This window comes from Mus caroli, unplaced genomic scaffold (genome assembly GCF_978045245.1).
Source record: "Mus caroli unplaced genomic scaffold, Mus_caroli_1 scaffold_18, whole genome shotgun sequence".
In the NCBI taxonomy this organism is placed as follows: domain Eukaryota; kingdom Metazoa; phylum Chordata; class Mammalia; order Rodentia; family Muridae; genus Mus; species Mus caroli.
The window spans coordinates 15,203,122-15,228,029 of NW_028227273.1; the positions used below are offsets into that span (position 1 = coordinate 15,203,122).

The 24,908-nt window shown below is 41.6% G+C and overlaps 1 protein-coding gene across 13 annotated transcripts in view; it reads right to left on the bottom strand.

Annotated features, from left to right (window-relative positions):
* Window positions 1-3,257: 3,257 nt before the first annotated feature.
* The window catches only part of Rmdn2 (regulator of microtubule dynamics 2), a 75,521-nt gene continuing 53,870 nt past the window's right edge, over window positions 3,258-24,908 (bottom strand). For 5 of the 13 annotated variants that reach the window (XM_029471456.2, XM_029471454.2, XM_029471458.2 and 2 more), the window contains 5 exons: window positions 23,687-23,785; window positions 21,900-21,953; window positions 21,730-21,810; window positions 15,506-15,555; window positions 3,271-3,490 (listed from right to left, as the gene is read on the bottom strand). In XM_029471456.2, the coding sequence (XP_029327316.1) occupies window positions 3,454-3,490; window positions 15,506-15,555; window positions 21,730-21,810; window positions 21,900-21,953; window positions 23,687-23,785 (321 nt within the window). In that variant the 3' untranslated portion in view covers window positions 3,271-3,453. Of the gene's footprint in view, window positions 3,491-11,404; window positions 11,824-14,373; window positions 15,556-19,270; window positions 20,138-21,729; window positions 21,811-21,899; window positions 21,954-23,686; window positions 23,786-24,908 lie in introns of those variants that run through there. The other 8 variants (XM_085832562.1, XM_085832561.1, XM_085832559.1 and 5 more) reach the window with 6 other exon arrangements.

Genomic DNA, 24,908 nt, shown 5'->3' on the forward strand with positions numbered 1-24,908 from the left:
AGCATCTGCCAGTTCCAAGCCCATGTTTGTGATACATGCTTTTTATAATCAGCCCACTTTCTAGGCCGATTCCCTGGTGCCTGCTCTGTGGCAGATTTTATTCCAGATGCTTTGGATGCAAAGCACTAGAGAGCTAGCTATGTTTTCCATGTGGCTACAGACTGCCTCAGAAGATAAAAGAACACAACCTGGTCCCAAATGCTAAGGTACTTGCTAAAAGCCACAGCCAACTCTCACGGTTGTGACGAAGACAGAGGTAACCAGCCACGAACCATTTCAGAGTTTCCCAGAAAAGATCACACTCCACAACGAATATCAAGTTTCCCTTTGGCCCTCTCCCCTAAACACAAAGATAACTAAATCAGCAACACTCAGCTTATTAGATTGTTGGGAAAACCCAAAAACACCCTAAAGAGAGCAAAGTCCAAGTGTTGTACACAGAAAGAGTCACATTGAGCAGAATCTGCTCTGGGCTGGAGCCCTTGTGTCTCGGAGACCCTGGGTTGGCCTCCTACAAGAGCTCCTATGTCCAAGGCAGAGGCCAGCCAGTGGAAAGTCCCTGTCCAGGCTTCAGATTTCTGTGGGCTAAAATGGAGGCTTCCAAAGTCTAGATGGACAAAGAATGGGAGAAAGGGAAGGGAGACATGAGGAGACTTAAGTGTTGTTGAAAACTGGGAAGGCGGGTACTGACGAGGGTCCTGAGGGCCAGGCCTGTGAGTAAAGAGAGAGAATGCCAGGTTCCACAGGTCCTGCCAGGCCTACAGACTCTGCCAAGCACTGCACACTCATCTCAAAAGTCTTCTCTCACCAGCTCATGCCAAACTATCAGCTCATGACTCTTGGCTCTGGTGGTCTCTAGCTCTGGCAGTTAGCGTGACTTGTCTAACCTCAATTTGTTTTTAATCATCTAGACAATGGGATCATAGCCCATGGGGATTAGAAGAGCCAGAGTGTACAAAGTACTATTGGGAGTTCCTCATAGCTGATGGGAAGCTGAGAGTTCACACTAAGAATTCTGAAGTGTTCTGAGACTCTGTGATAAACTGATATCAACTTACCAGCTAGGGAGTGTGCATCGGTGAGAGAGAGAGAGAGAGAGAGAGAGAGAGAGAGAGAGAGAGAGAGAGAGAGAGAGAGAGAGAGTTAGTTGATGGGCAGCTCTTTTCCTGAGCCTTGCATGAAGCCCCGTAGTGTTACCAAGCCCTTCTGAGATCCTGGGCTGTGAGCCCATTGCTGAGTGTTGGTGTGTGAGACTGAGCAGAGAGCTCCTCTCCTGAGCCTTGCATGGGGGCTCTGTGGTGTTACCAAGCCCTTCTGAGACACTGGGCAGGGAGCCCGTTGCTGACTGTTTCTGAAGACATCTATTAAACACGCAGGATCTGGGTGAACAGTCAATGTGTTTTGCTAAGTTCTTATTTGTGAGTCACTTGAGCAGGGAATCAGGGGTGTGGACATAGAAAGCAAGTGTGGGGGGCATCTGTGGATGGTATAGGGAACCAGAGGAATGTGTGTCCCCCTGGGAGAAACGCTGGGAAGATCTAACCGATTTCAAGGTGCCAATTGTGTTATGCACACCTATTTATCCCTTTAACACAATCGTTCATGGTGGAGGTTTGGATCCCCTCGTTCAGAGAGCTTATGAGTCTCCTATCCAAGTTCATGCAGGCATCATGTACGAGGTCTGGATTTGAGTCAGGCTCCAGTGTAAGGTGCTCCTTTCTCCTTTATACCATGCTGCCTTTCCCCGAAAGCCCATATTTCTAGATTGATGTACTCTAGTGATAAAGGAGACTTGTTCTTATGTTCTATGCTCTTGATCCTTACTCCCCAGCCCAAAATAGACAAGCAGCACTCCCTAGGCAGGCTTGGTTATCCTTGAACCCGTCAGTTCAGTAACATTCTCAGTGGGCTGCTTATCTCAGTAGACTTCAGCAGAGAACCCTGTGATTGCCAGCCAGCTCAGTACTGCTCACCCCCGTCCCTATTTTCCCTAGCAGGAACCTAAGAATTTGTTTCCTCTGGTGTTACCAGACCTGCTAATGCAGCAGCTCTCAACCTTCCCAACACTGCAACCCTTAAATACAATCACTCATGTTTGGTGACCTAACCGCCCCCCCCCAACCATAAAATCATAAAATTATTTTTGCTGATACTTCAAAACTGTAATTTTTCTACTGGTATGAATAATGATGTAAATCTCTGTGCTTTAGGCCACCCCTGTGAAAGAGTCTTTTGAGCCCCCAGAGGGGTTGAGAATCGCGGTATTCCACACGTCAGCACAGGAGAGCAGGGCTTCAGTGTGAGTTCTTATAGAACTCGGGGACCATCCTCACTGCTTCCAGTTCTGGTTGAGCTCTGTGTCTGTCATCACTGTCTGCTAACATGAATGCAAATGGAGTAGAAGGCTTGCAGGCAAAGCTGCTTCCCCAACCTGTGCTTGCACAGGGCATCACAAAGAGGCTGACCAGTCTATGGCTCCCACCCTTAACTTTCATTAACAGAACCAATGGAAACTACTATTGGGTCTGTCTGGTTCAAGTCACCTAGGGCTCCTGTGGAAGTAAAGGGTAGACTAAAGTGAGTGCCCGTCACCATAAGGCTCACTGCTTGGGCACCTACCAGGCTTGAAAAGTATACTTCCATTTGTCACTTAAATGTCACCTAAACCCTGTGAGCTGGATGCATCAGGCACAAGGCTTGCTGGAGACCATGTAGAACCATGCTTGTGGGTCCTTGGTGTTGAGCTACTTCAGGGATGATGTATTCCTCTCTGATGATACTCAGAGCATCTCTGCAAGAGATCTCTATCATTCTCTAGCACAGGTATGTTCGAGGTTCGAGCCATACCTAGAAGTTTCCCATGAGTGTGCAAGCTAGGCTATTCTCCTTACCCCTCACCTCCATCCTCATTTCTCTTAAATCTTGATCTTCTTCCTAGCTGGCATTTTTATGCAGCTGTGTTCAAAGTTACTATGTGCACCTGTCTCCTCTGTTGATCAGCTACTCTCTTGTGCATGCTCATAACAGGTTATTGTTGCTGTGTCATGGAACAGACAGGAGTGCTTGGGATGTGTCGAGGAAGACACAACTACTGCCCATCAGTAGACCTAGGAGTATCGTGGTGATAGGGGAAGTGTGAGGTACTACTGGCTCTCCGTGAATAAACAAGACCTCAGCCAGTTGCTTTAAAATGATATACCTTGTTCCAGCTCTCTTCTACCTCACGCCAACCCTCAAAGACCTCACACTTTGAATAATCCTTTTACACGTCACTCTTACCATATGTTAAACTAGCATGGCATTTGAATGTATACATACAGAGACAGGTTTTTTTTATCCTATCTCGCCAACTTATCTATCCACTCACTGTGTGTCTTTGAGGACTACAGTTTTACACTTTTATTTATTTTTTTTTAGTCTCTGTAGCTCGCCACATTCCTCTACTTGACATTTTCAGTGGCTTTTACCATTCTTCTTGTCAGTTTTCTTCCTGGAATGCAAAACAAAAACAGTTTTGGTCAGCCCTTGTATAGAAAGCACAGGGCGTGCGTAGTCTACATGAAGAGCATTTGGTGACTATAGAACACTATCTTATAAAAATGTTGCAAGTCTCTCCGGTTGTTAAAACCTTTGGGGTCCTTCAGCGTTTGCTGGCTTATTGTTTATTCCGAGGTGTTTGGTTTGGTTTAGGTTATGGGAAATGAGCATTTATTCCCCAGGCTCTATTATCCTCTAGTTGGTTGCTGTATATTGGTGATGGTTACTATTTTTTTGCATTATTAATTAATCCTTTCATATCGGGAAAATAGCTTTGTAGCTAAGTCTCCAGGTTTTCCACATATATAAGTTTACCAGTATAAGAATGGTATGTATGGTGTTCTCTATAATGTTGTCCTCGACCTCGTTAGTTGTTTTGCTCATGAGGGCGAATTTCTCTAGGACATTGTTTAATAACAGTAGTGACAGTACTTTTGTGCTGTCCTGACTTCACTCTAAGTGCTTGTCAACATTTGGTTTTTAAGCTTGGTGGGTTTTAGCAAGAAAATAACTGTTTTCTCATTAAGAAAATTTTAAAATAAAAATCTGGTTATCTTATCCTATAAGATGTTGTCTCTTTCATTTGCTCCTTCGTGTGTGTGTGTGTGTGTGTGTGTGTGTGTGTGTGTGTGTGTGTTTGATGTATGTGTGGGTAAGTGTTCATATGCATTAGGAGGCCAGAGGCCAACGTTAGGGGTCTTCCCTTTGCTTTCCATGTGTCTTAAAGCAAGGTCTCTACCAAACCTAAACTCTTCCAGGCGAGCTGGGCAGAGAGCTTAGAGATCCAATTTCTCTCTCTCTCCCTAGTGCAAGAATCATAGGTGTGTACTGCCATGCTAGGATGTTTACCTGAGGACTGGAGATTTGAACTCAGTTCCTCATGTTTGCCTAGCAAACACTTTCCCCATTGCGTTATCTTCCTACCCCCTAATAAGATGTTACATATTTGGGTATATTTTCTTATGAACATTTTAGTATGGTATTAATATTTGAAACTTATAAATAAATGCGTCTAAATGCACTAGGGAATGTTAATGTTTTAAATTTAACATCAGTAGATGGAGGGCCAGTGAGCTGGCTTATGATGCACTGTCACCACTCCAAAGGTGGTTGGATCTGGGAGAATGGAGACAATAAATGAGGCAGACAAAGATTTGATGAACAGCCCACTTTATTCAGGGCCTCAGACAAACTATACTCTGAGAGGGTAAGAACAGTCATATGGGTCAAGTTCTCTTGAGTTCAAGAGGTATACAATCACAAGAATAAGCAGCACATGGCAAAAGCATGTTTTCCCATAGAGGCATATAAAGAACAGTTTACACATATAATAATACCTGTAAGCCATAGTGATAACCTGAAGCAAACTCACTCCTATCTGCTACTCCTGAGAGGAGCACAAAAACACATTGCCAGAACAAGTCTGTGGTTTGAAGAAACTGAGCTCACAAGACTTGTTTTCTTGCAGTGTACTCCCAAGCTCTCAGAATTCTCCTTACAGGAGTCTGGTCCTAGACCATGTTCTGACACTGCATAATCCAAAGACTTAAGTTTAATCCCTGGAATCCGTGTGAAACCAGAAAGAGAGAACCAGTTCCATAAAATTGTCTCTCTGTCACACACACACACACACACACACACACACACACACCCACCATGGCATACAGATATCTGCATTTAAACATAGTAATAATAATGATGATGATGATAAGTAAAATGCAAATTAAAGTCATTTGGCAGCTGAGTATAGTAGCATGTATCCATAAAAGCAGAACTCAGGAGATCTAGACAAGAGCACTATGAATTAAGGCCAGCTTGAACTGTGTGACCTTGGCTCAAAAACAAAACAAAATAAGCACCCCCCCCAAAAAAAAACAAAATAAACACTCAAAAAACAAAAACCGCCAGGCATGGTGGTGCACGCCTCCCAGCACGTAGAGGTAGAGGGAGGTAGAGGCAGGTGAGTTTCTGAGTTCAAGGCCAGCCTGGTTTTCAGAGTGAGTTTCAGGACAGCCAGGGCTGCACAGAGAAACCGTGTCTCGAAAAACCAACAAAACAAAACAAAACAACAACAACAAAAACCCAACCAAACCAAAGCAAACAAAACCAAAGGAAGTTTGGAGGATGTGAGTTTAGAGAATTTTAATAGAATTACAGCATATCAACATATTAAATATGATTTAGCTGTCTCCTGTGAGGGTATGCCAATGCCTGGCAAACACAGAAGTGGATGCTCACAGTCATCTATTGGATGGAACACAGCGTCCCCAATGAAGGAGCTAGAGAAAGTACCCAAGGAGCTGAAGGGGTCTGCAACCCTATAGGAGGAACAACAATATCAACTAACCAGTACCCCCCTCCCCCCAGAGCTTGTGGTTGCATATGTAGCAGAGGATGGCCTAGTCGGCCATCAATGGGAGAAGAGGCCCTTGGTCTTGCAAAGATTCTATGCCCCAGTATAGGGTAATGCCAGGGCTAGGAAGTAGGAGTGGGTGGTTTAGGGAGCAGGGCAGGGAGAGGGTATAGGGGATTTTTGGAGAGGAAACTAGGAAAGGGGAATAGCATTTGAAATGTAAATGAAGAAAATGTCTAATAAAAATATTTTAACTATCACCTGTAATTTAATCTTCCTTTGACAATACAGGATATCTTTTGGGATCTTGAGTGGTTTTTGATAATTTATGGCTATTGGTTATCTTATTGATTGGTAGAAGATCTGTTGAGAATCGATTACTGGAAACCCAAAGTTCTTCCCTGGAAAAGTCTGATTTTCATGCCTTAGCTTCCTCTATCTGGGACAGTTTCAAGAAAGAAAGATCCTAGAACTAAGCTTGCCAGAACTCACCACCCTTGCAGTTTAGCACCAAGCTAAGGTGTTGTTAGGGGTGTAGGGTTGGGAGTCTAGCCTGGGTCCAGTCTTTGTGCATCATGTCTAGCACAAGTTAAGTATGCTGGCTGAAATAGGCTCTTTTTGGCAGTGATGGGGAAGGAGGTGACATATCTCCAGGCAGAGCAGGCAAAGGGTGGGAGGCATCCAGACCGAATAAAGACCCACTGCCTAGCTTCAGCACAGTGATGGCTTCCTGTCTGCACCCTTTCCAGAGCATCCCAAGAAGATTCTAAAAAGTAAAGAAACGTCACTATTCTTCATCATCATCAAAAGAAAAAAAAAGAGCTGGAGGGATAAACATCTCATTAAAAAATTTCTTTTATCTGGATTTATGCATTTTTGTTGAACCAAGATGTGTGTTCTTTTAAAGTTAATAGACACAGTGAAAAACTTAAAACAATGTGCTGACTGTTTCACAGAGATCAGACCCAGGCCAGACCGGGTTTGTTTTCCATTGCCAACAAGGGCAGGCGGTTAAGGGAGCAATCACATAATGTTCTAGGGATGAAATCTTGGGTTGCCATGCAATGACTGCTCTGAAATGTAGAACAAATTCTATCTTAGACTGAAACTCTCAAAAGGATAAGGGCAAGCTCAACTTTAAAAAGTAGAATTAATCAGTTAGAGACGTTGAACTAGTCAGTATAACAGAGTTAAGGAAGAAGGTACTTAAAGGTACAGGGGGAGGCTTTCAACATCAGCAGCCAGAAATGTGTCTACAAAAGGACACGGAGACACACCTGCTTGGATGTGTGAAATTAAAGATGGAGAACACCAAGAGGCTGGTGAGCATGTGCAGCTACCAGGAAGTGGTACAACTGTTTGAAAAGTACTTTTGTGACGCTTTATGATATTAATACATACTAGTTATGAGAAACAACACCACCATTCCCAGTCTTTTCTTCTTAACAAAAACACATCTGCAAAAAAACCCAACCAACCAACCAAACAACCAACCAACCAACCAAACAAACAAACAACAAATCTGCAGAAAGACCTGTGTGTGAAAATTCAAGTCAGCTTTTCATAACTCCAAGCCTCAAGTCAACCCACACAGGTGAAACAAATTTGGTGTTTTCAAGCTGGAGATGCCTCCGAAATGAAAGTAAAAATTACATGTCTCTATGTCATATATGAATTTCAAAACATGCTCAGCCAAAGAGCCATGTTTAGGAATCTACATGGGATTCCACTTTTGTGGAGTGCTAGAAAACAGTGAACCCAAGTGCCAGAAGGCTGATCAGTAGTTAAATGGGGTTGGGATGAAGGTGGATGGGGCCCTAAATGGGAAAGGGCAAAAGGAACTTTACAAATGATACAAGTAAGTTATCAGCATTTTCTTATGTGTAATCTACAGCTCAGGACATTTAGTGTAAAAACGAGACAGCTTTTGTATTTTGAGAAAATCAAAGATAGCCTTCACTTGAAAGATCTCCTTTAGGTCCTGGTCTGCAGTATGCAGCTGGTCCCCAAAATCACTATTAAAACATTGAGTGAGTCTCAGGCAGAGCCACTGTGGTGCACAGATACTTTGTAGGATGATCCTTGTAGGAAATGACCCAGTTCATCAGCTCTCTCTTGGACAGGACCTTAAACAGAGGGATAGCTATTTATGGTCAATACATTCCTCATAGGCCCCGTGCTTCCTGAAAAGGTTCCATTCTGAAACCACATCCATCCTGGTGACCTGGAGGAAGGTCAGGAGACGCTGTGGAATGGCTGTACACAAGCAAGTTGTTCTGTGTGAAGAAATGGGGTGCTAACAATACTCAGTCAAGCGAGTTTCGGGGAACTCAGATGAACTTCTCCCTTGCTTGCTCCGAAGTTTCTCTGGCCAATCCATGGTATGTTCAGGGAGGGATTTGCAAGCCTTAGACAAAACATATCTCAAGCGTGTTATGAAGTATAAATTACAGTTCTGTAGCAGTGAAACTGTACATGTTGATGCAAATTTTAAAAGGGACACGATGTATAATAAAAACATCTCATGGGAAATCACTACTCTCAGGGACAAGTAGGAGAAGGTCCCTAAGAGTTAGGCACTTTCCCGGGAATTTATCTCATATGGCTACCAAGCTCTTTTTTCAAAATTCCTCTTAAGTTACTGTTTTCCTTTCCAGTGAACCACCTCCATAGATCCTCCCTCTCCCACGGGAGATACTTGTTATAGTCTTGGCTAAGTTAACAATTCTACAAATTTCAAGAATTATTTCTTTGTCTTATATTTTTAACTGCTTTAACTTTTAGAAAGCGGAAACAAAGTAAAGGGAAATGGAGTTAGCCCCCGAGGACATTAATTCTAAGTCATTTGAAATTTTGAAGTTGAATATATGGCTTCAATATGGTTTATTTTAGTGCTGTCCAAAACAGTGTTGGAAACCAGGCCCCTGGGTCCTGTTTTCTACTTGAATGAACTAGGTATATGTCATCATCTAGTCTAACTTTCGTTCCATGATCCTTTTCTTAACCTATCCCAGGGGCTAAACAATTTCACTACATTATTTGATGTGATATGTTAAAAACTGGCCTTCACACCACATCAGCCTTGCTGTATCTTGCTTAGCCTCTGCCTTGTTAGCATCTACTATGCCCCCGCCCTTTTGCTTCTCCCTTTATGCCTGGTCTCTGCCCCTCCCCTGCCACACCGCAGCCAAGGATGGCAGTGGCTCTCAACCTTCCATTTTAGGATACTGGCTTTGTTTTTTGTTTTTGTTTTTGTTTTTGTTTTTTTTTTGGTTTGTTTTTGTTTTTGTTTGTTTCACAAATGTTAAATGAGCACACATGGATAGGCACTGTGAAGGTAAATGACACAGGACTTCTGTTTCACCTCACTGATGTTGGTTGGACTGAAAGAAGTCACAGAAAAGTGATCTGACATTTGAGGTGGGTGAGATCACACCTGATGATACAGTTCACAAGGTTTTGATGAGGACCTTTCATCAAGGAGCTAGACTTTGACTTCAATGGGCAGTCATGGAGCATTTATTCTCACAGGGAATAAAACCAAGCAGTTGGCCAGATGAGTACTGGAAAGCTTTTGAGTAATGACCAATCCAGTCTGTCTGGCATGCAGACAGCGTATGCACAGTGAGACAATTCTGGAGATCTGTTGGAAGGACAGGTGGGACAGTCGAACCGGCCTTCCCAGTGGGCAACACTGGGAAGACAACACAATGTTGGCATCAGTGTCATTCTTTGCTTCATTCCCCTCCCCAGGGGAAAGCTTCAGGAGGAAGGCCTGGAGAGCCAAGGAGGATGGTGTGTGCATGGGGTTCCTGCATAGCCTAGAGGATCTGATGCTTGAGATGGCAGGTACACAGCTTCCACATAACTCCCATGTTAAAGAAGACATCAAAACAGAAAGTAAAAATTATTTTCCTTGAATGAAAGTGGAAAACGGGGGTATATGAGACACTCAGAGAGGAAGGAAAAGCCCTAAAAGTCTATGTTATGATTTTTAAAAAGGCATTTGGAAGGACCTCTACATGGGAGGACATTGCTATTCTCAGAGATGAGTTATTAAACATGAATCTAGGTGCTAGGCATGGAGCATCTCCTGTAGTGACCACTCAGGCCCCAGAGGCCGGTGCCGCTGCCCATTCACCATGGCTAGATGGTAAGAGCCCATTGCTGAGGACTATACATTTTGGCCACAAGACATAGAAATCAATCTTGAATGGAAGAGAGGTGGCAATGACGAGGACAAACAACACAGGGCTAGGGACAGGACAGGGACAGTATTTGACCGGGGGAGGGGGGAACTTCCTTTGCGCTGGCTGGCTTCCATTATGCTAGAAGGCATCACTGTACATGGAACACTGTAGAATTTTATGTAAACATACGGAGTGGACTTCTTTAAGCATTAATTATCTTGAGCTCCACCCATTGGTGTAACTGTAGCAGTTTGTTCCTTTTCTACTTCTGAGCTGTATTTTACGCAAGGGCTCAGTCAACAGCAAGTGGGTCAGCTGTTGTGTATGGCTGCAGCAGAGAACAAGGGGCAGAGGAAGATGGGAAAGACTCTAAAGGGCGTGGACTAGAGTTTGACGTTATAGAAATGTTCTTGGTTGTGCTAGAGACTTCATGGGCATACACATATGTCAAAATTTGTCAAAGGATGTGTGTCAAAATATATGTAATTATTTGTAGGTTAGTAATATCTCAATAAGGCTATTTTTTAAAAAAAATCATCCTTAGGGACTTGGCCACAGGAACCTAAAGCAAAATACATGCTGGGAGAGCTGAGATCACAGAAGATGAAGATAATAACTGAAGTCTACCTTGTCTTGGGGGAAGAAGCCAGTCTTGTTCATTACAATTAATAAGCTACAAAGTCTACAACGAGGCTTTTCCTATATACCGAGACAAAATGTTGCTCAATCTAAGCCTCCCTATCCTCTTCTCATCTTATCTAGGGAAGGGGACAAAGGTGCGAAAAAATTAACATTAGAAGATTATGAAATAGGTTGTCAGAAATCTACGATAGAACACTAGAAACAATCCCACAGCTTATATAGTAAGTATCTTTCCTTACTTTCTTCTTACTCTTCCTTCTGGTTTTAGGGTCTTCTTGCTACTTCCTATCATTTGTTCCTTGCTCTACTTCCACCCATCCCCTCTGCCCCATTTACATGACAGGAGAATGCAGTGGCTCAGATGGCAACATGGACCCTGGAGCATTCCCTGCTTCTGGTCTCCTGTTCAGGACATGATGGTTTATTCTGGCATCCATGATATAACGACATGGAAACAGCCCTTGGTTCCAAGTGGATTTGAGAACACATGAGATTCCATGGTCAAGGTCAGCACCCCAGGCCTGGCTTGGCCAGTGGGATGTTCTGGCGCTATGGTCCTCTTATACCAGAGCTTAAGCTGTTTATTTAAAATGGAAAGTTTGTTATAGAAGATAAATTGATGGTCCTGTTCAGCTTTAGCCAATTCATAAGTATAAACACATTACAAAATAAAAAACTTGTGCTATAAGGTGGGGAGGCCCAACTGACATGACTCCATTTTATTACAGCGAAGGCCAGGTGTCCTGCAGGAGGAGAGTTAACACCACAAACTAAGGGACATAAAAGCACTAAGATGTCAGAACACTGTGTTTATTTCTCTCATGTGTTATGAGAAATTGTAACATACAGTCTTGATTTGTATCTTCGGGAGAGACTCCAAGTTCTGGATTAGAACTCCCTTGGTCCAGCATTGTACATGAAGTCTCCTGAAAAGTCAGACTCTGTGTCCTTCATCTTTACATGGAAGGGGTCCTGTTAGTCTGGCCTCAACACCTGCATGCTGACCATGTTCTGGTTTTTTCCAAGGTCAGGTATCTTGAGTGGTGAGTGAAGCAACCGCAGGAAACTAGCATTCACGCAGAAGAACTTGTATGGAATTTCCTGGAGGGGATATAATATTCTATATGTAATGCAGTAGGCTGCACAGGAAAAAATAGCTGTTATAAGGCAAAAATAACAGAAACAAACAAACAACCCCCCCAAAAAAACCCCGTAGACCCTCAGGTTGGTCCTATCACATGTGTCATCTCGCTCACATGGTTTGGTCCCGACAGCAACACACTAGATGCAAGTGCTCCAGAGAGCGTGGGACACAGACATCCTGGGTTTACTGGTAATTTTACAAGGTGTGACTATGGTGGGGTGGGGTCGGGGACTTTTCTCCATTAACACTCTATGAGAGAAACCGCCACATGGGCCAGAAATTGCCAGTAGTCTAAGGACTGAAGGAGGAGTGTAACACTGCTATGGGACCAAGGACTAATCCATAAACTATCTGGCTTCCAACCTGCCCACTGGAGATGTGGTGATGGCGGGGACCAAACAGAAACTTTGTTGAAATTAGTAAACATTTCGTCTTATGGCTAGAGTCTCAAGTCCCTTCTACCTGTAAGGACACTGTTTCTCTTTCTTTCTCATATTCCTTAGAGGCAGCCACTAAACTTTAGCTTTCTGTTGGAAGGAGCTGTCTGTGGAGCTGTTTCCATGCTGCCTATGATGTGCTAACACTGTGCCATTTATTGCTAGCTGGAACAGCCTGCCTCAACTTGCATATTATTACTAGTATTATTCATTACTTTTTAGCTTTTTAGAGATTGTTAGTCACTATCAATAGCACTGTAGACCCAGCAAAGGGCAGGAAGTGACCTGCTTGCTTTCTCCCCGATCTAGCCTGTAGACCATCTGTAGGTCTACAAAAATGATTGGTTTGGTACCTCAACTGGCCTCTAGAGAAGAGAGAAGAGACTGTTCCATTTAAGTAACTGGCATCTCTAAGTGAGGGCTTAGGAGTTTTGAGTGAATTTTTTCAATGCCTACTTTTTTTTATTTTAATTTTTTATATTTTTTATTTTAAGGCATTTTTATTAGATATTTTCTTCATTTACATTTCAAATGCTATCCCCAAAGCCCCCTATACCCTCCCAAGCCCTGCTTCCCAACCTACCCACTTCTGCTTCCTGGTCCTGGCATTCCCTTGTACTGGGGCATATGATCTTCGCAAGACCAAGGGCCTCTCTTCCCAATGATGGCCGACTAGGCCATTCTCTGCTACATATGTAGCTAGAGACACAGCTCTGGGGGTACTGGTTAGTTGATATTGTTGTTCCTCCTATAGGGTTGCAGACCCCTTTAGCTCCTTGGGTACTTTCTCTAGCTCGTACATTAGGGGCCCCGTATTCCATCCAATAGATGACAGTGAGCATCCACTTCTGTATTTGTCAGGCAATGGCATAGCCTCACAAAAGAGAGATATGTCAGGGTCCTGTCAGCAAAATCTTGCTGGCATATGCAATAGTGTCTGGGTTTGGTAGTTGTATATGGGATGGATCCCTGAGTGGGGCAGTCTCTGTCTCAGCACTGAACTTTGTCTCTGTAACTCCTTCCATGGGTATTTTGTTCCCATTCTAAGAAGGAGAGAAGTAGCCGCACTTTGGTCTTCCTTCTTCTTGAGTTTCATGTGACTTGCAATCAATGCCTACTTTTAATGATGGTTCTTAAATGCTTTAATTTGCCCTTTGGCCACAAGAGGTAGTGGAAAAGAAAGGATATGGGGAAAGTGATTCTGTTTAGAAAAGTTTTTTGGAGCAACTCCCATCTATTTTGTCTGGAAATGGGCAGCTCAGTCCACAGGTTAGCAGGCAGTGGCAGATACACCAGCAGTCCAGTTCGGTAGAGTTGGGTTAGCCAACAGCAGTGACATGACCTAGCAGAGACAGCCAGGCCTTAGCCTAGGCTCAAATCAGCAGGAGGGACTACCAGGAACACCACAAGTTCTCAGCTGTGCTTCTCAGGGAAGCAAAGATCAGTGAAGACTTGAGACCCACAAGCAAGCCAAGTTCTGTCTCCATCACTCCGTTGAGTCCTATTTATACCCTCCAAAGATTATGTGTCCTTCACCACGTGCCTTGCCTCGGCATGTGCATCCGATCAGCTGGAGTCCATGGAGTCCTGACAGATGGAGCTCAACTAAGCAGTGTAAGGCAGACCAATACATGTATGTTGTTAGCAGAGAATCCTTCATCACGTGTCCTTTCACATGCTTGCTTTAGCAGAACGTCCTCTTTCCTGTGTCTGCTTCAGTGAAATGTCCCTTCACGAGTCTGCCTTAGTCTTTCACCTGTGTCCACTTCAGGAAAACATTCCTTTACATGTTTGCCCCAGCAAAACACCATCCAACTCAACTGACTCTCCAAAGAACCCTTAAGTTTCCACCTCGTGTGTGTGTGTGTGTGTGTGTGTGTGTGTGTGTGTGTGTGTGTGTGTGTTGGGGAGAGCAAACAGAAGATTCAAGTTTTACTTTGATTTCTAGGATGGTTGAAGGGTACCACTGATATCGTTATCAATCACTGATGACTAAGCTTGATTTTTAAAAGTTGTGTTAGCTTATTACTAAAAATTTGGAAAAGCAAATAAAAGACATACTCACAGAAATAAAACTCATTATTTTAGTTTATTCTCTACTAATAATTTTCTGGTATATTTTCACACATCTGATTTTACATCTATATACCATTTTGTCTTGTTCACAAACATTTCCATATAACACACACACACTCTCTCCCCCACTGGTCTAGTCTTGTTATTTAGTCTATGTAAGACTCATGATCTTCTGCTTTTCCCCGTATCATACCACATCATATCATATCATATCATATCATATCATATCATACCATAATCATACTATCATACATTTTTTGAGACAGGCTCTTGCTTTTTAACCCAGGCTGGCTTAGGACCCATGATCATACCTCCTCCTGTTCCCAAGGGATGGTATTTATGCGTGTGCCACCATATTGAGCACATATATTTTTAATATTAAAATATTTCTACTGTAGTGGAACTCGAGCATGATCGACTGTTTTTTGTTAGGCGTAATGTTGGAATTCATATCAATAGCCTTATTATTTGGGATTATTTCTATGATGAGACACTGCAGGATTTGACTTAATATATTTTTTTTTAGGCTTTAGATATATTTTAACCAGAGGATTGCAGCAAAAACACCCTCACACTATCAACATATGAATACATTTATCTTATGGTAATACTGCTAAAATTAGCTACTTCCTAAAAAGAGGAAAAAACTCTTCCAAGTTTGACAGTGGAACGGTATTTTTATTGCAGCTCTGTTCGCATGTCTGATCCTTGGTGTGCCTTTTTTTCTCTTGTTCTTCTTTTTCTAGCAACTCTGCCCATTGTTTACATTTTCACCATAAATTAATCATTTTATAAAGTCTAGTGAAACAATAACATTTGCTAGGGTGCATTTTATTAGACTACGTATTGGTTACACAAACATTCTAAAGTCTGTAGTATATTGACACGAATAAACGAAGAAGTATACATGTCCAGAGATCGTTACATACTAACATCAGAGTAAATACTGCCTCCAAAGAACATGATTTGTCTCATAGTGCAGTGGGCCTAGAAGGCAAGGCTAGACCTTCAAATCAAATGAGAGTACATAATCTCTACGTTAAGGAGAAAGGCATTATAAAAGTACAATCTGTTAAATTCTAGAAGACTGTATTGGATTTGCTGAAGAATAAGTTCTTTTATTTACCTCTTCAAAGAACCGATCATTTTCTTCACCTCTTTATGGGCATCCTTGTCCTGTAAAAAAATCCAAATGGTACAATGAGATGTCACACATTTACACTGGTATTCCAAGAACTTTGAAATTAACTAGTCTTGGATGTAGGTATTGTTCTTGAAAGGCTATCGCAACAGACTGTGTTTTCCTTAGGGCACACAGGATGCAGATGTGCAAGGTGCTGCTTCTCCATGAACTCTGGAGTGGGATTCGGGAGGGGACAGTCTCCTCCACAGGTGGACACATTGGTTCTACCAGTGTCTTAGCAGGAGTGCTGTCTCCCTTTCTAAGAGGTGTGAAGAAGCCATAGCGTAAGCTGCAGGATTTGAGGTTACCTGAGATTACCCAGGAAGAGCCATATATATGTAGATAATAAATATAAATACATCACATTATATTCCCTAAATGTTATATATTTCATTATTGACTTTATCAAGTAGTTTATACTGAGATTACTCTCCTATGAGTGATTGTTGTCTGGAAACATAACCATTTAAAAGAAAGGTTAGTGCCGTCTTCACAGCAAATCAAAGTATTATAATTTCTCTTCCACATGAGTCTTTTCAGTGCATGCCAGGCTGCTGAACTTGAACGCTGTTTTTAGGCAAACAGCGGTGAGGCTATTGATGAAGTAATTATTTCATTCAGCAGTCATTGTAGACTGCCTTAAACATAAGAATCCCTTTAATTTTCTGTTTTAAAAACTGTTTCTTAGGATCTGTGATTAGCTCCTTAAAGTGAAGAGATGCTCACATAAATAATGAAAATACTGTAGTTTCAAATTCTTGCAAGGTAAACATATTGATACACGTTCATTTGGGCTTTAGGGAGGAAATGGCTGACAGTCTCAGTAGCAACTGGATGTGTGATGAGTTTAGAACGTTCTGGTGAGAGACAATAGACACAGCTACAAAATAACTGTAATGGAAAGAAGAAGCTACAAGTGCCATAGAACGTGAAGGATGCTATGAAGGTTCACAGGCAGGGCAGGGAACAGACGGGAGGAGTCTTCACTGCAACTCTGGCTGCTGTTAGTGTAGCAGTGAATAAACTGGTTACAAACTCACTAACTGGATATATTTCAGACTGGGGAAACCTAGCGGCAGGTGGTTATAGGTATAAATCACTTTATCTTATATTCTTGACTAAGAGGAAACTGAGTTTCTAGCCATACACACAATTTAGAAAACAATTTAATAATACAAATGAAGACTAGGAAAAAAAAACATGGTGAGGATTTGTTCATGTTCTTTTTTTTTTTCTTATAAAACTATTTTCATAATGTTTAGAGCTTGAAGCTACATTCACCCCCCTCGCACTGCCTGCAGTCCCGCAGACATGCTCCGTCTCTGTGTGAATGAGAGTGCCGGTTTTTCACACCAAAGCTTCCAGAGTGCTAATATGCTAATATGAGTGCTTTTATTTGGCACTAGGAATACAGTGGCAAATGAGATAAGACATTTGTATAGACTAATCATACAAATAACTATACAGTCACTATTTTCCCATATGGTCTGAAGGGAAAATAAGAGAAACTTCCTTGACAAGGGATCTTAGGTGGTCTGTTGGAAGACATAGGAATTTGGGGGGCCAGATGGAAGGTTCTTATGATCTGTAGACAAGAAAGAAACTGCTGGTGCCCCACTTTGATGGTGGCAGTGGAGACTGTGCCAGCAGAGCATCTCTAGACATGTTTTAGAAGAACTCAGAGATTTTGGTCACTAGGTGTATGTCTGGCTAGGTTTTGGGGTACTAAGGGCAGAGGAGGCATTAAAGATAGTTCAAGGTTTTCCAGCTTGGTGTGTGTGCTGTTTATAAAGATGAGGAGCATGAACAGAGCCTAAGGTCTGATGATGAATTGAATCTGACATGTCTGAGAGACATCTAAGCAGAGATGTCTGTCAAGTAGGAAGTTAGTCTAGAACTCAGGGAAGAGGTCTAGAGGGGCAACTTTGAGGAGCCCTGGTACACAGATAATATTGAAGCCAGGTGAAGATACAGGATGGGGAGTGGGAAGAAGATTGGAGAAGAGACAAGGGACCAACAGACTAATGCCTAACTCTGAGCATCATCAGTAACTAACCTACTTATGAAATCTCTGAAGTTTACACATGGAAACTTGCATTTCAAACAAGGCGGCTCACCTCATTATCACCTTTAATTCTACTCTTACATTCTAATAAGAACACAGATGTTGGTTTAAAATGATTGTGTATCATCCAAATTGTGCTAAAAGGCAAAAGGGTCCCCATCATGCACACAGAGGGAAAAAAATCTGTTGTCAAGTGTAGCCTTTGTGTTCTAGAGAAAGATTTCTCAGATCTGAGCTGCTATCCATCTTCTGTTGTCTAAGAAGACTCTCTCTTTCTAGGCCTGCCTTGTCCAGAGCTTGCTGTGTAGACTGTGATGGTGATCTTCCTATGTCTGCCCCACTAACTGGACCTCTTCTGTCTCCTTTACTAACTGATGGAATCCACTAGCAATGTGTTAGGAGAATAACAGACCTAGTGGGAATCCCAGACATCCAGAAAACATAGCAGAGCAGAACCATGCTCTGCCCAGGTGGCCATGAAAGGGCCCCGTGGGGTCCAGTTGGCTCTAGGCACGAAGTTCCTAGGCAGATCTTATTTAACTCCCCTTTCAGTCTTATTTCAGTGACTGTGCCATCATGCATTCCTTCCTTTCCAGCTAATATCTTTGCTTTCTCATTCTGTGCTTGTATTCATGACCTGATATATCCTCTGCTCACACTTACACATTATACAGATATTTCAAACTTTATCTCTGGTATGTCCTGGTCTCTGCTAGAAAAAACTGATTTCTCCCTTTGAAGTCTCTGTAGTAAGTTCCTCGCACCTCTTAGCACCCTGTTCTCTGAATCTTGAGACACCAGTATCTAGATATGTGCTGTATGTTCTCTTGAGTCAGAGGCTCCTGGGTTTATGATTATTATAGTACAAACCGAGACATGTAAGAGGCATGTTTTACTTTTTATATCCAATACCACAACACAGAAGGCTGCTTTCCCCAAGGCATTTCTTTTCCTTTGAGAACTGAGGGCGACAATGGTTGGAGCAGAAAAACATTTACTTATTTCTATTCATCCAGAATATAGACAATGACTCACAGGCACACAGGCTGGAATGACAACCCTGAAGAATGCCTGAAGCCATAGCATTTCCAGAATTCTGAGTTACTAAATACGATGGCAAGACACAGCACAGGAGTGTCTTTTTAACTAACAAACTCTTAAGAGTGCAATAAAATGTAATACACATTATTATCGCTTAGTTTCATGGCTATGGATAGCTATGCTCAGTTCTGTCCTAGAGGCTGAATATGGCAACCCCTTGGATAGTCAATGTGGTTTTTTTATTAAACTAATAAAATTTATTTTATAATATACAACTCAGAATTGACATTTTTAAAAATTAGGTATTTTCTTCATTTACATTTCCAATGCTATCCCAAAAGTCCCCCCATACCCTCCCCTCCAAGTATTGACATTTTTATGTCATAAAATAATTTATAATAGTTAAGTGCCTCTTAAATATACATGATACCCTCTAAAACTAAAAGTAATATGCACTTAACCAGTTTTAAAAATCTACTTGGAACATTAAACATGGTAGAAGTAGAAAAAAAATCTCTTATGAAGTCTTCTATGAAAGGAAATTGTGACAAGTTCCTGATTAGACAGAAACCGTTCCATCTCCAGGGAGAATATGCAGCGTAACTGTGGCTTCATAGAATGAATTTCCTTCTGTTTCAATTTTGTGGAATAGTTTGAAGGGTATTGGTATTAGGTCTTCTTTGAAGGTCTGATAGAATTCTGCATTAAATCCATCTGGACCTGTGCTTTTTTTTTGGTTGGAAGACTTTTAATGACTGCTTCTATTTCTTTAGGGTTATGCAACTGTTTAGATGGTTTATCTGATTCTGTTTAACTTTGGCATTTGGTATCTGTCTAATAAATTGCTCGTTTCATGTGAATTTTCCAGTTTTGTTGAATATCAGCTTTGGTCATAGGATCTGATGATTTTTTTAAATTTCCTCAGTTTCTGTTGTTATTTCGTCTTCCCTTATGTTTCCCTTTCTGATTTTGTTAATTTGGATATTGTCTCTGTGCCCTCTGGTTAGTCTGGTTAAGGGTTTGTCTATCTTGTTGATTTTCTCAAAGAACCAGTTCCTGGTTTTCTTGATTCTTGTATAGTTCTGTTTCCACTTGATTGATTTCAGCTCTGAGTTTGATTATTTCCTGCTGTCTACTACTCTTGGGTGTGCTTGTTTCTTTTTGTTCTAGAGCTTTCAGGTGTGCTATTAAGCTGCTAGTGTATGCTCTCTCCAGTTTCTTTTTGGAGGCACTCGGAGCTATGAGTTTTCCTCTTAGTACTGCTTTCCTTGACCAGGTTACCATTGAGCAGGGCGTTGTCCAGCTTCCATGTGTATGTGGGCTTTCTGTTGTCTTTGTTACTTTTGAAGACCAGCCTTAGTCCATGGTGATCTGATAAGATGCATGGGATTATTTCATCTTCTTTTATCTGTTGAGGCCTCTTTTGTGACTAATTATGTAGTTCGTTTTGGAGAAGGTACCGTGAGTTGCTGAAAAGAAGGTATATTCTTTTTGTTTAGGATGAAATGTTCTATAGATATCTATGTGGTTTTAACTGAGCAGTCTCCTAGTTTTCTTACTTTCCTGACTGATCAACTTTTTCCTTTGTAAGCATGCATGTGTGTTTGTTATAAGCATGCATGTGTGTTTGTTATATGTGTACCTGTATATTTGTTATTTGTGAATATATGTGTGCATGTGTGTATCCATGGGTTGATGTTTGTTATATGTGTACATGTGTGTTTTATATGTGCATTTGTATATATTTGTTTTATCTATACATGTATATGTTTGTTATATGTGTATATATGTTTATGTTTGTTATATGTATGCATGTATATATGTTTATTATCTGTGTGCATAAATCTGGTGTGTGTGTGTGTGTATGTGTAGGTCAGAGGCTGATCTTGGGTATCTTCCTCTATCGCTCTTTACCTTGTTTATTTTGGGGCAGTGTCTCACTGTACCTGGAACTTGCTGCACCGGCTAGAAGGCTAGCTAGAAAGCCCTGAGCATGCTCACTTCCCCCACCTAGTGCTGGGATTCCAGGCATGGCATGCTGAGTGTTATGTTGACTGTGGTGCTGGGGCTCTGAATCCAGGTCCTCCTGGTTGTACACTAAGCACTTTATCCACCGAGACATCTCCCCAGTCTCTTCCTCCAGTTTTGTTTTGTTTTGTTTTTTGTTTTCTCGAGACAGGGTTTCTCTGTGTAGCCCTGGCTGTCCTGGAACTCACTTTGAAGACCAGGCTGGCCTCAAACTCAGAAATCCACCTGCGTCTGCCTCCCAAGTGTCTTCCTGCAGTTTTATACACAGTAGGCACCAGGGTGTGCTAAGTGATAGTTCATGATTTGTGTCTGCCTTAAAGGTTTGTGTGATCTCCTAGTGACAAGTTATTCTACAGAGATTGTACAACTTTTAAAACTTTAATGGACACGCAAAATCCAAGTGATAAAGTTGTACTATAAAAGAACATTTCCCCATAGGAGAAGAGAATAGCCATGATTGCCAGGATCTTCCCATTCCCTTAAAGTGACTGAAGAGTAAAAGCTTCATCTGAGTAAGTTCTGGAAAGCTAATGCCCAGCATGTTGACTATAGTTAGTGATGCCCCATCAAACACGGACTAGAAAAGAGAGCACTCTTTGGTGGCTTCAACCATGAAAACAGTGGTGTGTGGTGAGGCAAGTATCCATTAACTTGGTTGTGGTAATTGTCTTACAGTGCATATACGAATCAAAGATTTCTGTGTCTTTAAGCAGTCAAAGAGAGGTGCCTCAGAGGTTAAGAGCACTGACTGCTCTTCCAGAAGGTTCGGAGTTCAATTCCCAGCAACCACATGGTAGCTCAGAATCATCTGTCATGGAATCCAATGCCCTCTTCTGGTTTGTCTGAGGACAGCAACAGTGTACTCATAAATAATAAATAAATCTTTAAAAATATATGTATGTATCTGTTAAATATACTCCAATAAAGTTAGAATAATACATTCATGTCGTAACTTATAAGGAAAACTCTGGTTATTCATCACTGAACCTCAGTACTGGTGAGTGCCCCACACTTTCTCAGTGCCTCGACTTACCTCTTTGGTGACAATAGGCAGTAGCAATGCCAAGTTACAGAATTTACAAGCCTCCTGAGGTTCCCCAAGTTCAACATAACACTAGAAATGAAAAGAAACATTTATATGAAGAGCAACCCATATTTACTGCAATGCGCTCAGAGTTATCTCTAAGCAGTTCTCTGCCTTACCTTGGCTGCATACATATAGTTGGACATGGAATAACCAGGTTGCAGTTCTTCAGTCTGGATTAAGAGAAAGCACACAAGAGGATAACAGGGCTATGGGATAATAAGAATACCAGTCATAATGAAAAGGGACATATTTCAACAAATCAGACCTAGTAACCAAACTGCCCCAAGACTTGTTTCGTGTTTGAATATCTTTCTTGGCTTAAGTATTTTCATATAGAAACAGCCTTTGGAGAAAGCTATTACAGTGTATTGCCATCTCCATTATGGTCACCAAGCGTCCACAGCAACTAGATTAGTTCATACACAGTCATCACCTTACTTTTTATTGTCCTATCTGCCCTCATTTTCCTTTAGAACAAAAACAACTGGCAACACACTCTCATGAGACAGGGCCTACACATTCTTCATCTGCTTAGAAAAACAAGAATAGGGCATGGCAAACATCTTCTATTAGATTAAGACTTGGTTGCTTATGGGCAAGTCACATGACTTCAATAACCCCTGAAGTCCACCCCATGCAGTGCTTTTAAAGGAAATACAGGATCCACAAGAGAGTTGGTCCAAGCAGAAGGCACTATTAGTGTGCCCACCTCTACTCATTCACACATAGTTCCTAATCTCTCAGGGAAAGAATTACTGTACAGATAGGGTACTAAACTAGAGCTCTTCTAAGGACCCAAGTTAGTCTTTCTTTGCCTCTGAGCCACCTTTTGCCGAGGTGGCCAGGCATGTAGGCTTCCATCCAGACTCCAGTCCCCAGCCCCGAGGGATGAAGAACTTAAGGGAACACTTTAAACAATCAAAAAAAAAACTTTAGGGATTCAGTTATTTATAAAGTCTGAAAAGGCAAGTTTCCCCTTTCTTATTTTATTCTCATCTTCAATCCCATTCTCCAGGAGTAACGCCATCGACACTCATCCTATCAGATGAGTGGATACAGAAACAGAAGTAATTATCATTTTTAAAAATAACACCTATAATGAAGTTTTTTTCTATACTTTTTCCCTTCTTGGAGCCACAGACGAATCTTCATGTCAGCATATGTAGATCTATTGTATTGTTCCTAAAAGCTGTATTTCAAAGTACGGATATACTCTCATTAAGTACTTTTCCATTAGCCCTTTTAATTTGTTCTCAACTTCCACTGTCAAGGAACACACTTGTGTATGTGTGTGACTCTGTCTGTGGGAGAGTCTAAGACTGACAGGTGAACATGTATGGCCTTGGCACGGAAGAGAGTCCAGATAGAGGAAGAGATCAGAGGAAGTTGTTATTTCAGCCCTGGCTAGAGGTCTGGATGTGCTATTGAGTCTGTAGGGTAAAAGGGTCAGGGGAGCCACCCACAGTGCTGGCAGGCTCTGGCTGATCAGGTATTTCTCCTCTGTAATCACTTCCGGCTCAACATTCCTCATTTGGCAAGACTCTTGAGCCACCCCAAGAATGACTCAGACTAGTTGTTCAACTGCCCCCCTTCCATGTGCTGTACTTGTCTTAGCTCTGAGAAAACGCCATCCAGATAACCTCTACTCATGTGTTCTTCTTCATCCTCTTCTTCAAACAACAAAATAACTGATGTCACCAGCCGGGAACTGGAAATCCCATGTGTGTCAAGCTTGGGAGCTGACAGGAAGCACTGTTTAGTGGTTTCAGAGTAAGGCAGAGACCAGGTGACTAGAAAGTTAATTTAGTGGGTAGATATACTACATGCTTAGATATGCGCAATACTGCATTTAATTGTGCAAAGTTTTATCAGCAAAGCAATTCCACGTGACAGACAAGCATACCTTAAGGAAGTTGTGCAAAGCTTCATGAACCGTTGAAGATGGTATTTCTCCGAACAGAGTAGCAGCCATTTTTTTCTCAATCCAGCTGAGTCTTGAGACCTACATATACAAAGGAATATCACTCTTAGACATAGATGATGTCTCTCATGTTAGTTACATGTGCAAGCATATATGTACATACATACAACAGACGTTGATTAAACACACAGCCTGCCTCTGCTACTCGTGCCTACTTCATGCTATCCTCCGAGTCAGTGCTTTCTTAGATAAGGATAAATAACACGAGTCTTAGTCTAGAGGGAGTTCAGAGGGCTGAGAAGACTTCTTCACTACTTAGGCCCCTGAGAGGCTCTGAGGATGGCCTGACACCTATGCACACACACGCAGCACTAAGGGGACTCAGTGGGTTTAAAGAAAAGGAGCATTTGAAGTTGGGAGGAAGAGGGGAAGGAAGGTTAGAAGAGAAAGTGGAGAGGGAGGGATAGGGTTGATCTGAACAAAGCACGCAAGTATGAGTTGCTCAGATAATGAAAACAGCAATCAAATTCAATTTCATATTGCCGTTTGCTTTATTTTCCACAAATATGAATATTGGGCATGTATCACATTTCAGAAATGCTATTGTGTGCATTGATGAAATGCATGTCCTCTCAGTGAAATCAAATATCTTCTCAACCTACTTTTAAATGTTTAGGTAAAAAAAGAAAAAGAAAAAGAAAAAGAAAAAGAAAAAGAAAAAGAAAAAGAAAGAGAAAGAGAACAAAACCAAACCCCCAAACCCAACAAGCAAAACATGAAAGAAAACAAACAACTGAAACAGAACCTGTGGAGCTAGGGATGTTGCTCGGTGTGTGCACTTGTTGGGGATGTACAAGGCTCTGGGCTCAGTCCTTGGAGCTCACAAAACTGTGCATTTCTATACAATTTTATTTATTTGCTCAAGTTTGTTTTTTAAGGCTTTGTAAAAAGTGTATCACACCACTTTTTTCCTTTTGTGATTTTTTTTAACCAAACATTGCTTTAATCTGCTTGATGGCATAATTGAAGTTCAGTCATTCAAAAACATTATTAAATGTGGAATTTGATATGCTTATTAAGTGGTTTACACAATATATATATATATATATATATATATATATATATTATATATGTATATCAAATAAAGGCAGGCTAGGGGCTGGGAAGATGGTTTGCTGTGCAAACAGAAGAACCTGTGCTCCAT